General features: G+C 41.2%; 4 protein-coding genes across 4 annotated transcripts; 1 reads left to right on the top strand and 3 right to left on the bottom strand.

Moving 5' to 3' along the window:
- Positions 1-151: 151 nt before the first annotated feature.
- Positions 152-1,691, bottom strand: EAF02_005041 (uncharacterized protein; the record flags this gene model as incomplete). The annotated part of the gene is made up of 2 exons (XM_038901089.1): positions 152-821; positions 922-1,691. The coding sequence occupies 2 exons, from the start codon at positions 1,689-1,691 to the stop codon at positions 329-331; spliced, it is 1,263 nt and encodes a 420-aa protein (XP_038759601.1). The 3' UTR covers positions 152-328.
- Positions 1,692-3,417: 1,726 nt separating this feature from the next.
- On the top strand, positions 3,418-6,137 carry EAF02_005040 (uncharacterized protein; the record flags this gene model as incomplete). The annotated part of the gene is made up of 8 exons (XM_038901088.1): positions 3,418-3,486; positions 3,541-4,284; positions 4,360-4,378; positions 4,417-4,452; positions 4,507-4,706; positions 4,805-5,048; positions 5,099-5,884; positions 5,917-6,137. 8 exons carry the CDS (start codon positions 3,418-3,420, stop codon positions 6,135-6,137), a joined length of 2,319 nt encoding a protein of 772 aa, XP_038759600.1.
- Positions 6,138-6,537: 400 nt separating this feature from the next.
- EAF02_005039 (uncharacterized protein) lies at positions 6,538-9,120 on the bottom strand (the record flags this gene model as incomplete). Its single annotated transcript, XM_038901087.1, has 4 exons — positions 6,538-7,163; positions 7,223-8,697; positions 8,785-8,855; positions 8,914-9,120. The coding sequence occupies 4 exons, from the start codon at positions 9,118-9,120 to the stop codon at positions 6,538-6,540; spliced, it is 2,379 nt and encodes a 792-aa protein (XP_038759599.1).
- A 1,349-nt stretch (positions 9,121-10,469) lies between these two features.
- On the bottom strand, positions 10,470-13,313 carry EAF02_005038 (uncharacterized protein; the record flags this gene model as incomplete). The annotated part of the gene is made up of 1 exon (XM_038901086.1): positions 10,470-13,313. The coding sequence occupies one exon, from the start codon at positions 13,311-13,313 to the stop codon at positions 10,470-10,472; it is 2,844 nt and encodes a 947-aa protein (XP_038759598.1).
- Positions 13,314-14,712: the final 1,399 nt, after the last annotated feature.

The raw sequence follows: 14,712 nt of genomic DNA, 5'->3' as shown, positions 1-14,712 counted from the left end.
TGCTTAGTGGCGCTGGAAACATATCATTATTATGGGGCTTGGATGTTTATGGCGCGATGCAAAATAGAGGATCATAGTACTCTTCTCATATTTTTGTAGATATACCCATGGAGCGTAGTGTAGCGTAGAAAGCATGGTATTTTGGGTTTTTATTTTTTTTCTGAAAAAATTGGAGTTAATCTGCTTTCTACCTTTCTTGCTTTTCATTCCTTCGCTGATACCTTCATTCATTTCACTCTGTTGGATATTCTTTGACTTCTTTACTTCGCGACCCACTTCCCAATGTTCACAGCGCGCAATCATTCCACTCCCTTCATCTCCACTCCTCTCATTCCCCAAAAAGTCCCTCATCAACCACACAATGTCTCGCCATCTCAAACTGTTCATCCGTCTTACAAACCAACATACGATGCTTGGCCCCCTCCTTCCCAATCTCCTGCACCGTTCCCTCCATCTCCTTTGCATTCCTCTCTCCATCAATCTCAAATCCCAAACACCTAATTTCCTCTCCCACCCTCTCTCTCAAAACCTCACTCTTCTCTCCAATCCCCCCTGCAAAAACTAACGCGTCGATATTTCCATGCAGAGATATGTAATAGTGTCCGATGTAGGAGAGGATCCGATCGACAAATATGTCGAATGCGAGTTTCATGGTGGGATCTGAGAAGGAGGAGGATGTAATAGTGCCGAAATCGGTGGTGCCGGTGAGGGATTTCCAACCGGATTCTTTGTTGAGGATTTCTTCGGCGCGGGAAATGTGGAGGGAGGAGGTGGAGTTGGGGGAGAGCTTGCCGACGTTGGTGGCGTAGTGGAAGACGAGACTAGAGGGGGAGGGGTTAGCTAGGGGGTGATGGGTAGGGGAATTTTAGGCAGGGGTAGATGAATAAATAGAGATAGAAGTAGAGAAAGCAAAATACAAACCTCGGATCCAAACTCCCACTCCTCGTCGCCCCCGGTAATCCCGCCAACGGCGTCAACCCCATACTCGTATCCCAACTCTTCCCATTCTTGACCACGCACGCGCTGGCTCCACTGCCCAAATGCAACGCAATAATATTCGTCTCCTCTTCCTTCTTCCCCAAAAACTCCGCCACACTCCGCGTGATAAACGCATAGGAAATGCCGTGGAAACCATATTTTCTCAGACCATTCTTCTTCGCGATTTCCTGATCAATGGGGTAGGTGGAGATGTGATCTGGAATCGAGGCGTGGAATTGCGAGTCGAAGACTGCGATGTTGCGGGTGCAAGGGAGGTGGGTGATGCAGTGTTGGATGATGGAGAGCGCCGAGGCGTTGTGCAGCGGAGCCAGATCGGTCAGGGTTTCGAGGTGGTGGAGGGTTTCCCCGGTGATGAGTTGGCTGGTTTGGTAGGCGCCGCCGTGGACGACGCGGTGGCTGGCGAGGGCGATGTCGGAGAGTTGGGTGATGGCTAGGAAGGAGGGGTCGTTGATTAGCTGGGTGAGGATGTATTGGAATGCGGAGTTTTGGTCGGTGATGTTGGAATCGAGGGTTTGGTTGTGGAGTATGGAGGTCCCGTCGCGGGAGTATTTGAATGTTGGGGGTGGGGAGGTGAGGTTGGAGATTTGGGCTTCGGCGAGGGGTTTGGGGGAGGGGTCGCCTTGCGAGGCGGAGAAGATGGAGATTTTGACGGAGGAGGATCCGGCGTTTATGGAGAGGATGATTTTGGACATGGTGGGGGGTGGTGGTGGTGGTGGATGGGAGGGAGGGAGGGAGGGATTGTGTTTTGCGGTTTGTAGTTTGTTGTGTGTGAAGGTTCGAAGATTCAAAGGTTCAAAGATTCCCAATGGATGGTTGAGATGGTAAATGAGTATCTAGGTAAATATGTGAGTAGGTAGATATCCTAGAAATGTATGCATTAAATCTCCAATTGTCGTCTTTCTTTGAACCTGTCACTGACACTGGCACACAATTTTCGATCTTGATGAACCCGATAGAAAGAAACCATACAAATAGGTATATGAAGTAGAGTAGAGAACCAAGCTTAATATTTGGAAGTACTAGGTATACTTCTAAGTAGGTAGACAAACATATCCCGCCAAAAAAATCATCCCACCATCATCAATCCCCTTTCCATCTCTCGTCCCATAATCGTATCATGCCAAAGCAGCACAGATGACGTTCCAGAAATTCCCCGCCATACGTCGTACGTGAATTTCTTATCGAAAGCCGAGAATTGACACTTATCGATTGGTCTACATTTGGTTGATGCACCAAAGCTACAGGGGATAGAAGAAGAATAGCTCTTGAGAAGCTTTTCCGGATTATCGGGAACGGGCGGGTGTGTACAGGGGGAGTCTGGTTATTTGATTGCAGGGGAAGGGGAAGGGGAATTGAATTAGAATTATTAGATGCGCAAATCTTGGATGGTGGATTCTTTGGATTCTTACTTGCCTCACTCACGCCTTGATATGAAATGGTGATGGTTGGGTTGGGTTGGGGGTATTCGTTTCATCTAGAAAGAGGATATTGATTAGATATATTCTTTCTTTCTATTGAGTGATGTGACTGCGATTGTCATGAGAGGAATTGATTTACTACTACTACCATATACAAAGATGGTCGGATCTCAATCAATCCAGTCCCAAATGTTGTATCAATTTGCCATAACTTACTTAGCGGTATCCCTTCTCCACCCATTAGAGAGGGGTATGACGTTAATCCAAACGTCAAGCTTTCTTCCTACCCAATACCGTAATACGAGACTTTCATGCAAGCTTCTATCACAAACTAATTACATCAAATAGCATCAAATGCCATCAAAACTCATGGAGAGAATTCCAATCTCGGTGTTTCTCTCAAAATCCATACCTTCTAGAACCTTTGAATACTGGAAATCGACATCTAGTTGGGCCTTGGCCTTGGCCGTGGATGGTGAATGGTGGATGCATCTCAGTCTAGGTGTTGGCATCGTGTCGGATTTGTCGGCATCGTTAGTTTGTTGATATGTATATACCCAGTATGTATGATGGATAATGATGATGATGGATGAGTGATGAATGATAGATGTGACGCACTTGTTCCTTTGTTGCGACGGAAGGAGTGGAGAGCTCGAGAGCTTGTTTTGTGTTTGGAGAAATAGTAGGAGGGGGAATGTTATTTTGTTTATCTTTTCAATTGATCTTTACCCTTCTCAAGTATATTCTACCTTCAAAATAATCAATTTGTCTCTCTTCTTCTTCTCAATACTTTGCTCGTCTTTCCTCTATCTCTTGGCTTTGAAGATATTTCCTTTGGTAATTGTCTGCTTGATGTGAAGGTAAACGATATATATTGAGGGCGGAATAACGAAATAAAGATATCACGAGCACGACCACGACCACGACACAACTACAACTACATTTACAACCACAATAACCTCAAACCACCCCTCACAATCAATCTACAATAACCTCGAATATGCCTGGAGAAATCATAGATAGACCAAATCCTCAAGCTTTGAATTCCAATATACCCGGTTCGGCAACGGTCAATGATTTAGCAGTCAAATTGGAAAGTTACAAATCCCCGATGATAATTTAGAGGACTCGAGGGAATTTCGTAGAGCTAGCAATTACATTGCTGCTGGTTAAGCAATGCAAAAAGAAATATCACTATACCCAAGCTAACATCTTCATAGCTATGATTTTCCTTTCTGATAATGCTTATTTGGAAAGAGATCTCACATTTGATGATATAAAACCAAGACTTTTGGGTCATTGGGGAACATGTCCTGGTCTTACTTTGGTGTATGCTCATCTCAACTATCTCACTAAAAAGAATGATCTTGACATGATATATGTTGTTGGACCTGGTCATGGAGCTCCAGCAATTCTTTCTTCCCTTTGGTTAGAAGGCACTTTGGCAAAATTCTATCCCAAATATTCCAACAATAAACAAGGTCTTCATAACCTCATTACTGGTTTCAGTACCCCTTCTGGATTTCCTTCTCACATCAGTGCCGAAGTTCCAGGTTCTATCCATGAAGGTGGAGAACTTGGATATGCTCTTTCGGTAGCTTTTGGTGCGGTGATGGATAATCCAGATTTGGTAGTTGCGTGTGTAGTCGGTGATGGTGAAGCTGAATCGGGCCCAACAGCTACTGCATGGCATGCAGCTAAATATATTGATCCAGCGGAATCTGGTGCGGTTATTCCAATTGTTCATGTGAATGGTTTCAAGATTTCTGAGAGAACTATTTATGGTTGTATGGATGATAAGGAATTGGCATCTTTATTTACTGGTTATGGATATCAATGTCGATTTGTTGAGGATTTAGAAGATATCGTAAGTTAATTGCTTGGAAGTTGGGAGACTTGTGCTGTGGAGTCCTGTTGAGAAATCATACTAATTATACATTAGGATCGTGATATGGCAACAAGTATGCAATGGCTCTGATGAAATTCTTAAATTCAAAAGGCTGCCAGATCTGGAAAGCCAATTATGAAACCAAGAGTAATTCCCCCATTGCTAAATCAAATTGATATACTAACATCAATAGTGGCCAAGTAATCATCATGAGAACACCTAAAGGATGGAGTGGTCCAAAGATTGTTGATGGAGAATATGTTGAAGGGTCATTCCATGCCCATCAAGTTCCTCTCATGGCCGTCAAATCGAATAAAGATCAACTTGCTGACCTCCAAAAATGGCTTTTATCATATGGACCAGCCAAATTATTCACGGAATCTGGTGATGTTGTTGACTCCGTCAAGGCAATCATCCCACCCGAACATAAAAAAACTCGGCCCAGAGACCAGAGACATACAAAAACCATGAAGTATTAAAAGTACCAGATTGGAAAAAGTATGGTGTTGAAAAAGGAACAGAAGTTTTCTTGCATGAAGCCATTGGTGATCTTATTGATCAAACTTTGGTTGATAATCCAAAATCCCTTCGACTTTTCTCTCCAGATGAACTTGTCAGTAATAAACTTGACGCAGTCTTTAAGCATACAGGACGTGATTTTCAATGGGATGAATTTTCACATGCTCAAGGTGGAAGAGTTATTGAAATTCTTAGTGAACATACATGTCAAGGTTTCCTTCAAGGTACGTTATTTTCCTCGTCTTTTCTTTTGCATCATATTCATTATTTCTAGGATATACTCTCACGGGACGTACTGGAATCTTCCCATCTTATGAATCCTTCCTTGGTATAATTCATACCATGATGGTTCAATATAGCAATTCAACAAAAATGGCTCGCGAAACCCGTTTCAGAGCTGATCTCTCATCTCTCAATTACATCGAAACCAGTACATGGACCCGTCAAGAACATAATGGATTCTCGCATCAAAATCCTTCATTCATCGGTGCAGTCCTAAATCTCAAACCAACAGCTGCAAGAGTTTATTTACCACCCGATGCAAATACTTTCCTCTCAACAATCGCCCACTGTCTCAAATCAACCAACTACATAAACCTAATGGTTGGATCCAAACAACCTCAACCCGTCTTCCTCAGTCCCGAAGAAGCAAACAAACATTGTCAAGCCGGTGCTTCGATTTGGAAATTCTGCAGCACAGACGATGGACTTGATCCGGATGTCGTTCTCGTAGGAATCGGTTCCGAACTCATGTTTGAAGTTGTGGTTGCCGCTGCCTTGCTCCGTAAGAAGTGTCCGGAATTGAGAATCCGAGTGGTCAATGTAACGGATTTGATGATTCTGGAAGCGGAAACTTTGCATCCGCATAGTTTGACCCGCGAGGAATTTAATAGTTTGTTTACGGAGGATAAACCCACTCATTTCACTTATCATGGGTATAGTAATGAGATTAAGGGATTGCTTTTTGGAAGACCAAATCTGGAGAGACTGAGTATTGCGTGTTATAAGGAGGAGGGATCGACGACCACGCCGTTTGATATGATGTTGAGGAATGAGGCTAGTAGGTATCATGTTATGGAAGCGGCGATTAAGGGGGAGCGAAGGGGAATAAAAAGGTGGCGTTGGAGATGACGGGGTGGTTGGGGGAGATTAGAGGGAGTAGGAGTAGAGTGGGAGACTACATTTTGAGGGAGGGGAGGGATCCCGAGGGGACTTTTGATGTGCCGAAGTTTGAGGGGACGGTGTTTGGGAAGGAGGATGTTGGGGGGGAGACGAAGGAGGGGGGGAAAGAGGATGGATTTTTTGTTAATTAAGGGGGGAGAAGTTGGTGGATAGAGAGGGGTATTAGGGAACAGGTTTGGATGGAGTGCCACTTGAGTTCCCTGGAAGATTTTTCGGAATTACTGACGAGCATGCATGAGATGAGGATGAGGAATGTTCGCTTAATACTATGTATAATCCTATAATGCGAAGATTGAAAATAAGAATGATAATATCTTTTCCCTTTATACATTACTTCCTCGTTTCAATATTCTATCTCATATATAATCCATTTTAATTTCAAGTTCAATTTAATTCGATTCGATACTATAATCCCATCTGTATACATAGGTACATAGATAGAAAGTGCACAGAAGAACCACCGTCAAAAATCCATAACCACCATCCCTCAAAATCTACAAAAAAAAAGTTCCTCAAAGAACATACGACACATTACTCCAACCTCACTACGGCCATATTCCCCAGCCCAACCAATCTCTCAAAAAGACTCCTCGACAACTGCGCACCAAACTCATTACTCCCCAGCCATTTAACCCCCGGCCATACCCCCTTCTTCTCCACATCTCCATACAAAACAACATGAGCTTGCCCAAACGTAAGCGGGATGATACGATCCGGTTCTCTCGCCAAAGACGCATCATCCATCACCACCACCTGGGGTTGAAACCCCAAATCGCGAAGCGCTGCAGAATTATTGCAAGTGGAGATGATAATTTTGGTATGGGTGTCTCGAACAACTTCTTCCATTTCGGCGATTCCTTCTTTGACGAATCGTTCTGCTGCGACGGATTTTCCTTCTCGAACTCGTTGGAGCGTCGCGAGCCAGTTGCGTGCTTTGGTGCGCATGGTGTTGCTTAATTCCGGATTATTGGCTTTGCGGTGGAAACATTTTATGACGTGGTTTGAGATTCGGTAGGCGTCGAGGGGATTATCTTCTTGGCCATCTTTTCTTTCGTCGTCTCGCTTCATAAAGTCGTTTTCTGTGGATGCGTTAGCTGGGAAGTGGATAATCGCGAAGTTCTCTTTTGATTCCTTGACCTCGGCCTGGAGTTTGGGCGCTGGATTTATTCCAATTGTGCTATTCCAATGCATGTAACAGCGCAGGTCAAGCTTTTACCAGTTCCGGATTGACCTTGAATGATTGTAGCTGGTAAAACATCCTCGATAACCGCGTCGTATGCTTCTCGTTGCATACGGTTAAGGTTGCAACTTTCAAGCCACTGGTCGTATATTTTTTGGTTGAGTAGTGGTAGTTTGTTGTATGTGATTTCTTTTAAAGAAAGGAGGTGATCCTCAATATCATCTTTAACATCAGCCATACCTTCACCGATTATGAATCTCTGGAGGATTCGTCTGTAAGTATCGTCCCTAGCTTTATTTTCGGCAATCATACCAATAGCTTTAAGTTGTCGTGTTGTAGCAAGGTGATTGTTCAAGACCTTCAGTTGAACATCGACTTTGCTTCCTACGTGAAATTTTCTTTTCTTACCTTGAGGCATGATGAAAGAAATGACAAATTGCTTATTTTCCTTGGCCACGAGAACTTGAGCGGTCCATTCTACGTTGTTGATACCGTCAATCACAATATCCTGGACGGCAACCTTATCTTCGCTGGAATTATAAATTGCTTGCTCGCCTTTTTCATTATCTATCAGATTAGTTTCAAAACCTTCTTGGCTATTAGTGATGTTAGCAGCACCTGGAGAGGCTTCAATCTCTTCTTCCTCTGAGATCTCACCATTTTCAATTTCGTCTCCGTCATTCTCTAACTCAGCATTAGAGTCTTCAGCTGTTATGCATCTCCCATATCTAACGAGAAATCGAGTCCCTCCACCAATTGAAGGGAAGGACAACTCCCCACGACTTGGGATATTAAACTCAAGTTGAACATAATCATTCTTTACATACCTTACAATTGCTTCATATGTTCGATCCCAATTGTAGTATTGCTCGTTCAGCTTGACCGAGGCTGCGATGTCATGAATAACAGCCGCGCTGAGTACGATTTCCCACTCTGCCATAGACTCAAAATTGTTTCTGGCTTCATGCGACTCGTATCTTTGAATCTCATTTTCCGCGGGGGTTCCTACTGCCATCCAAGGTTCGTGAGGAAGTGCTTTTGCTGGATTTTTGATCCATGCCTCGAATCTTTGGCCCAATCTGGTTGACAAGATATTGTTGTAGATAGCCCATATTCCTTCCTGTGCACATACTCTGACTCTGTGTGTCCAGTATGCATCTAATTCATCGTGGTAGTTTCCGAATCTGCGAACCAAGGTGAAATTGAATGGACCTTTATTTAACATTCTTTGAAGCTCTAAAGCACGAGTATTGTTCGAATTTCTACTATTTGTAATCATTCTTGGTGGCGAAACGCGGCCCTTCAATGTGAATTTAAGAGCGAGGACACATCCTTTTTGGCTGGCTGGATCTTCACCTTTTGCTTGTAGATCTCCTCCTCCAAATGTGAACAATTCTTCTGCCTGCTTCACAGTGAGTCCGGGGATGTCCAATTCATTGGTGAATGTGAATATAATTCCATTCACACTAAAGATTTCGCCTCCGCTGCTGCCTGCTGATGGGATTAAGCATCTATTGAAGATGCGATCTTGATTAGTAAAAGTAAGTGACCCACCATTCTCTACAAAAAAGTTGTGCACATGAAGTACAACCGCATACCCATCAACTTCCAATCTCAAGGCAGGAACCTGCGATGCCAATTCGAAGGTTGAGTTTAGGTGGCCCAAGACCTTAATTTCATCGTTGCCATCAAAGGAAGCATTGAAAGGTTTTAGTACCACCCATTACGGCCCCTGCTCCTATTTTTTGCCCTAACATCGGGCCCAGAAGTTTGTCTCTCCCATCCTTTGGGCCTGGTTGCATCATTCTTGAAGAGAGAGAGCTCAAGGCTTGTCTTTTGCTTCTTTTTGCAGCGTCATTTGCCGCCAGCGTTCTTTCTCTTCTTGGGATCATGCTTCGGTCCAACACTGGGCCCGGATTGTGCAGAGCCTCCATTGGGTCTGGGAACCCAAGAGTTTCCTGCCTTATTACCCTTCTTAGGGGCCTGATTGTTCTTTGGAGGAACCATCTTTGGAGGAGGTGGGGGGGAGGGGAGGTAAAAATTTCTAATCCGCTGTTCAGCAGAAAGGAGTGAGGAATCTCTGTAAAGAGAATCTCGGAAGAAATAGCTCAATTAAGAGCTCTTTCTTCGACGGGTTGGGGGGTGGGGGGGAGAGTGTGCGCACCAACTTGTACCCCCGAAGAAGCACAAGTGGTGTAGAAGAAGTGTAGAAGGGTGGGAGCCGGCGAACAGCTATTGATAGAATGTATTAGCCAATATTCATCATAATGTTGAAATTTTCCGGTATCTGCAACATCCAGTACACCGATTGAGGTAAGGCGAAAAATGTCGCATTTCTCAAATTTGATCGGTGAGAATGCATTTTGCTCATATAAAAATGCGCGCCCTCTTATTTTTGTGGATAGGTGTATGGCACATGCGCCTTGATGTTGTTCGATGTAAAACTTCGAATCTTGATGACATTTTTGGCGCGTGTATGTATGCTCGTGGTCGATCTGATGCCAAAATCGATCTTGGATGTGCAGACAATCGGCAAATATGTTGAATTATTCGAATTCGATGATGGCAGATTGTAAAAAGAATATAAGGAGATGGATAGGGTACTTACAGTTTTCAATTGGAATGGTAGTGGCCAATCCAAGTAATATCGTGTTGGTTGAAGAAGAAAAGGTCTCTGTCGGGAATTTGGAAAATTATATATTCAATCGAGGCGAGGATTGTGCGTCACGTGCCATCACAGCTTGTTTATTTTTACTCGCGCTAAGAAATTGGCTACTAATTTGAATTACTAGGTATGTTAAGGTGAATGTTTGGTAGACAAGTGAATTATGCTTTAAAAAAAAGTGAGTTGATGAAGAGTTGGTTTGTTGTCATTTTGCATACTATCATCTCCTTTTTCTTGTCGCTTGTTACTGAGTGAAGGCTTCAACGACCCACATTCATTCTATCTAGACTTTACTCCTCAACTCTAGCAAAATTATATATTCTTGTATCTGCCACCTCCAAATTTTGGTAATTATCACCTCCTCGAGGAAACATGTTTTGTTTCTAATTCATTTCATACTTTTATAAAACATCATTCACGAAAATCTATCTTATACAGAAGACGGTCAGAGCAATCCAAATTGATGAGTATTATAGGCACGACAAGGAATGGGATAGGACAGTGGGTTGTTGAATATAGTGCTACTATTCCATATTTTATCGATACGTCTGCGACTAAAGCTCATTCATTTATCCATTTCATAGCACACAAGAACAGTCAGGCTTTTGGTAGAGTTTATCATTCGATCATATATCCATCCTCTTCTTCGTTTGCCATATTAGCAAGTTCTATGAGGGATCTTAAAGGACCCATAGTAGTAAGAAATTCATTCATTACTCGACGCTTCTCTTCTCGTTGCCTTTCGATCCTTTGCAAAATTTCACCCAGTCGATTACCCATGTCTCTCGCACGTGTGCCCATGGAATTGAATCTCTCATCCCAATTGGTAGCTATATCGATAGCTAATTTAGTTCGAGATTCTTTGACCGCCTTTTCAGAATCTTCTCGCTCTTGAATGGCTTGATTACAAGCCCGCGTAGTCTCCCGTAATTGTAATGAGGCTTCTCTCATGTTGTCCCAAAATCCATGCCTTTCATTCAACAAATCTCTTTGAACTCTTCTCCAATATAAATCATCCATTTTGTGAACGGCTCCAAGTGATATGCCGGCAGCGTGATGACAGAACCCACCACCATGTGTTGTGTAAGCTTGAGCCATGCGAGTACATAAAATCTCCCCAAACATGGCGTGTGTGTGATGTGCAATTTTGAACAATACATATTGTTTGATACTCCACTTTTCCCGAAAATAAGCTTTGCAAATGGCTTCTATCAAATTCATGATATAATTGGACCCTGTATGATTTTTGTGTTCATCCAATCTCGAAAGTGCAGTGGCATACCCTACTTCCACAAGTGGTCGACTCAATGGTTCGTCTTTCTCGCTATATCTTAGTCGATCTCTGGTTGTTTCTACCCATTGAAGAATAGTTTTCTTCCATGTAAGACTCCTGGGATTTCTTTCCGAACTAGCATATCTTCGGTATCCAGCTTGTACTGTATTGTACCCATGCTTCGTTGTATGGAAAGCAGTATCGATTTCCAATGCACAATCATTCGAAGCCTGATTTTCCTTGATATTAAATCCTTCAAGATATAGTTCGACATGGTCCAAAATCTCTCCAATATCCTTTGGTGTTGGAGATATTCCTTTTTTATCCACTAGATATTGAATGTATATATATGGACGATGTGTCAATTTCGTTTCTCCAGTCAAAACGGCCCTCATGTTCTTAAGTTTCGATGAAAATTCATAATTATCGGGGTTTCGTTCCACACTGGGTAAGTTTCCTTCCACCAAATGTTTTAGTATTCTCTTATCGATTCCTGCAAGCATGATCATGAGTGCATTAAGAAAATGAATGTAAGCACTCCCGTTAGTATCTGTACGTTTAGAAACCCATCTATCGCATGGTAATCCTTTCAGATTTAGTGTCACCTCTATTAGTTTAGCTAGACCTTCAGAATGTGCATGAATCAACTTATCAGAATACTCATGGAACAATTTACCCGGTGAAGATATTTGTAACTCCAAATCCAATTGTTCACCAATTGCTGGTATTCCTTCATCTTCAAATTCTCCATCTGTGGTATTAGTAAATACACGCATCAAGTCTGTTTGAGAAGTTTGGTAGATAGCCTCTATATGGGCACCCATTCCATCCTGATAGTCATCAACATTTCTGTCCTGTATGATATCATTCAATTCGTCACCCAGGGCCTCAAAGGTCTTTAATGATGGATCATGATCAATATCCATTTCATCTTCCGATCCGCCATGATGAGTTTGATCGATCTCTGTAGGCGGGTTGATATCAATATCCATCTTATCCACTTTGGTGATTGGATCACTATCAATATCCATCTCATCTTCTGATATATTTGGTACAAGAAGACCTGGTTGGGTTTTAGATGGCCTACTTGAATTTAATCTTTGTTCATTTGAATTACGATCTACTTGATTTGAATCTTCAATATCATCGTCCAAAACTTCGGACCTATAAATACTTCGACTAGGAAGCAATTTGTTTGGTCTTGCTCGTTTGGCTCTTGAATTTGGTACAGAATTGACAGACTGAGAAGCTGGATTATACACGGGAAGCTTTGTGTTATTTGACCTGGAAATTAGTACCTCTGGAGGAGGCATAGAACCATTATATTTTGGAATCATGGATTCTTTCGACCGAGCAGATGAAACTTGGGGAGGAGGCAGGATATCAGTACCCCTTCTATCATATTGGGCTTGAGAATCTCTCGATTTGGGTTTACTAAACCCTTCCTTTGTTCGTCCATAAGTGACCAGCGGAATCTTTGATTTGAAAATTGGTACTTGAGGAGGAAGCATTAAATTCGATCGAGAGTTTGGTAAGCTTGACAAAACATTGGAAGTGTAAGGTGTAGAAACTGGCATTGATGATTTGTGTTTGGGGGCATTTGCATGATTTGACTGGAAATCAGGCACCTTTGGAAGAGGCATTTTGGTACGCGACCGAGATGATTGATCTTGAGGTTTTGCCATATCAAAATTCAATTGACCACTAGGAATTGACGTGTCTCTTCTTTTTAAGTTATCTTGAATGATGGATGATGGGTCCACCAAGGGCTGCAAAGTTTTGGTAGCCACCTCACTTTGTTCGTTGACAGCAAAATTACCTTCATTTCGAAATGTTTTCACCCCTTCATTTTGTGGATCTTTCTTCTGCACATTGTTCATAGGTTTCTTGAAGACATTACCACTTGATCCGTATGCAACTGCCCAGTCTTCCTTGTACTTCCTTTCCCATTCCTTGACCTCATTCGAATATCTTGTGCGAACCTCTGATCCAAGGTGCATGCAACGTAAATACATACCATTCTTTTTTTCCCAATACTCAATCTCAAAATGCTCCGGACCATCTTTAGTATCCTGGTTCCATTTATTATATATGGTACTTAATTGGTACACATCCCTTCCCCTCCTGTTCCTTTTAGGTGGTAAATCTCTTGAACCTTCACATTCGAAGGATAGTTCGAAGTTCGGCATGATTATCACAGATTTTGTATAAATATGATGAGAAATTCAAAGGGAAAGTTTACTTTCATTTATCGAAATGTAATTCCAAGAATCCAATGTAGGAGTTGGATCAATTCCTTAAGTTTCGAGAAACTTGACACAAGTTTTCGAGAGTTGTATAATTTTTGGCAGCGCATAGGCCCTCCCAGCGACGAAAATCAATTCGAAGGAGACAAGAAAATAATAAAACTCAACTCAATTCCAGACGAATCTAAAGTTGACGTTTTGAATTATCTAACGTATCTAAAGAGGGAAGGGTTTTCTTTCATTCTCGAAATTCATGAACATGATGCCTGCTCATTCATGTGGGGTAATTATGTAATCATCTATCACCTAAGTTATAAGTCGGGTACCCCACTTTCGGGCCACCCCTCTTTTGGGCCACCTTAAAAAAGCTCACTACAAGAAAGGATCTCTTTTATTTATTCTTTAATAACTTCACAATACTTAAATCAATTAATTTAAAATTTTGATATATTATTATTTACATTATACCTAAGATATATATTGAAGTTAATATTAATTTGATTTTATATATAATAATAAATAAATAACGTGTTTTATCAGTGAGTGGTTCATATCAGTGAATGGGTCATTTCGAAAATCACCTAAATCAAGCTTCTTAAAATATTAATATTTTAATAACCAATCATTATTTTCTTGAATAAAAGATCTTAAAAAATAATTAAAATCTAGATTTTCTATTGATCTAATTTTTATAAAATAGTTTTATCATTTTCTAAAAAAAAAAGGAAATTGTCACGATTTTCGTTACAAAAAAACTATTTTTATAATAACAACTTTATAAATTCGAATTTCCTAAAACTAATTAGATTTTTGAGATTCTTATATATTCAAGTATTTTGTATCAAATTTTCAGAAAATTATATCCATAAATAAAGAAAGTGCACGGTTACGCACAGACGAATTTTGTATGTAAAATAAGTGACCCATTCACTGATATGAACCACTCACTGATAAAACACGTTATTCAATTCAATAAGCCACTTTGGATTATAGAATTCCGAGGATTACTCTTCAAAACCATATAAATAATCACTTATTTTATGAAAAAGGTATGTAATATATATAAAAGATAATTCTAATACAAAAAAAATGATTAATAAATTGGATATTAGTTTAAGAGTCTTTGGATACTAATCCTACACATTAAGTCGGATACCCCACTTTCGGGCCACCCCTCTTTTGGGCCACCTTAAAAATTCATATTATATAGTTTTAAAATATTATTTATTTAACAACTATTTAGTATTATAATAAATACTTGAGGCTACACTTTCATCATTATTATTAGTATTTCCCATATCAATTTCACAATCTCCCATTGCAATTTACATTTCCCTAATCT

This window comes from Botrytis sinoallii, assembly GCF_014898435.1.
Source record: "Botrytis sinoallii strain Bc 23 chromosome Unknown BSIN_007, whole genome shotgun sequence".
Taxonomy (NCBI): Eukaryota; Fungi; Ascomycota; class Leotiomycetes; order Helotiales; family Sclerotiniaceae; genus Botrytis; species Botrytis sinoallii.
The sequence above is the reverse complement of the archived record's forward strand: the minus strand, read 5'-3'. Positions and strand labels throughout refer to the sequence as shown.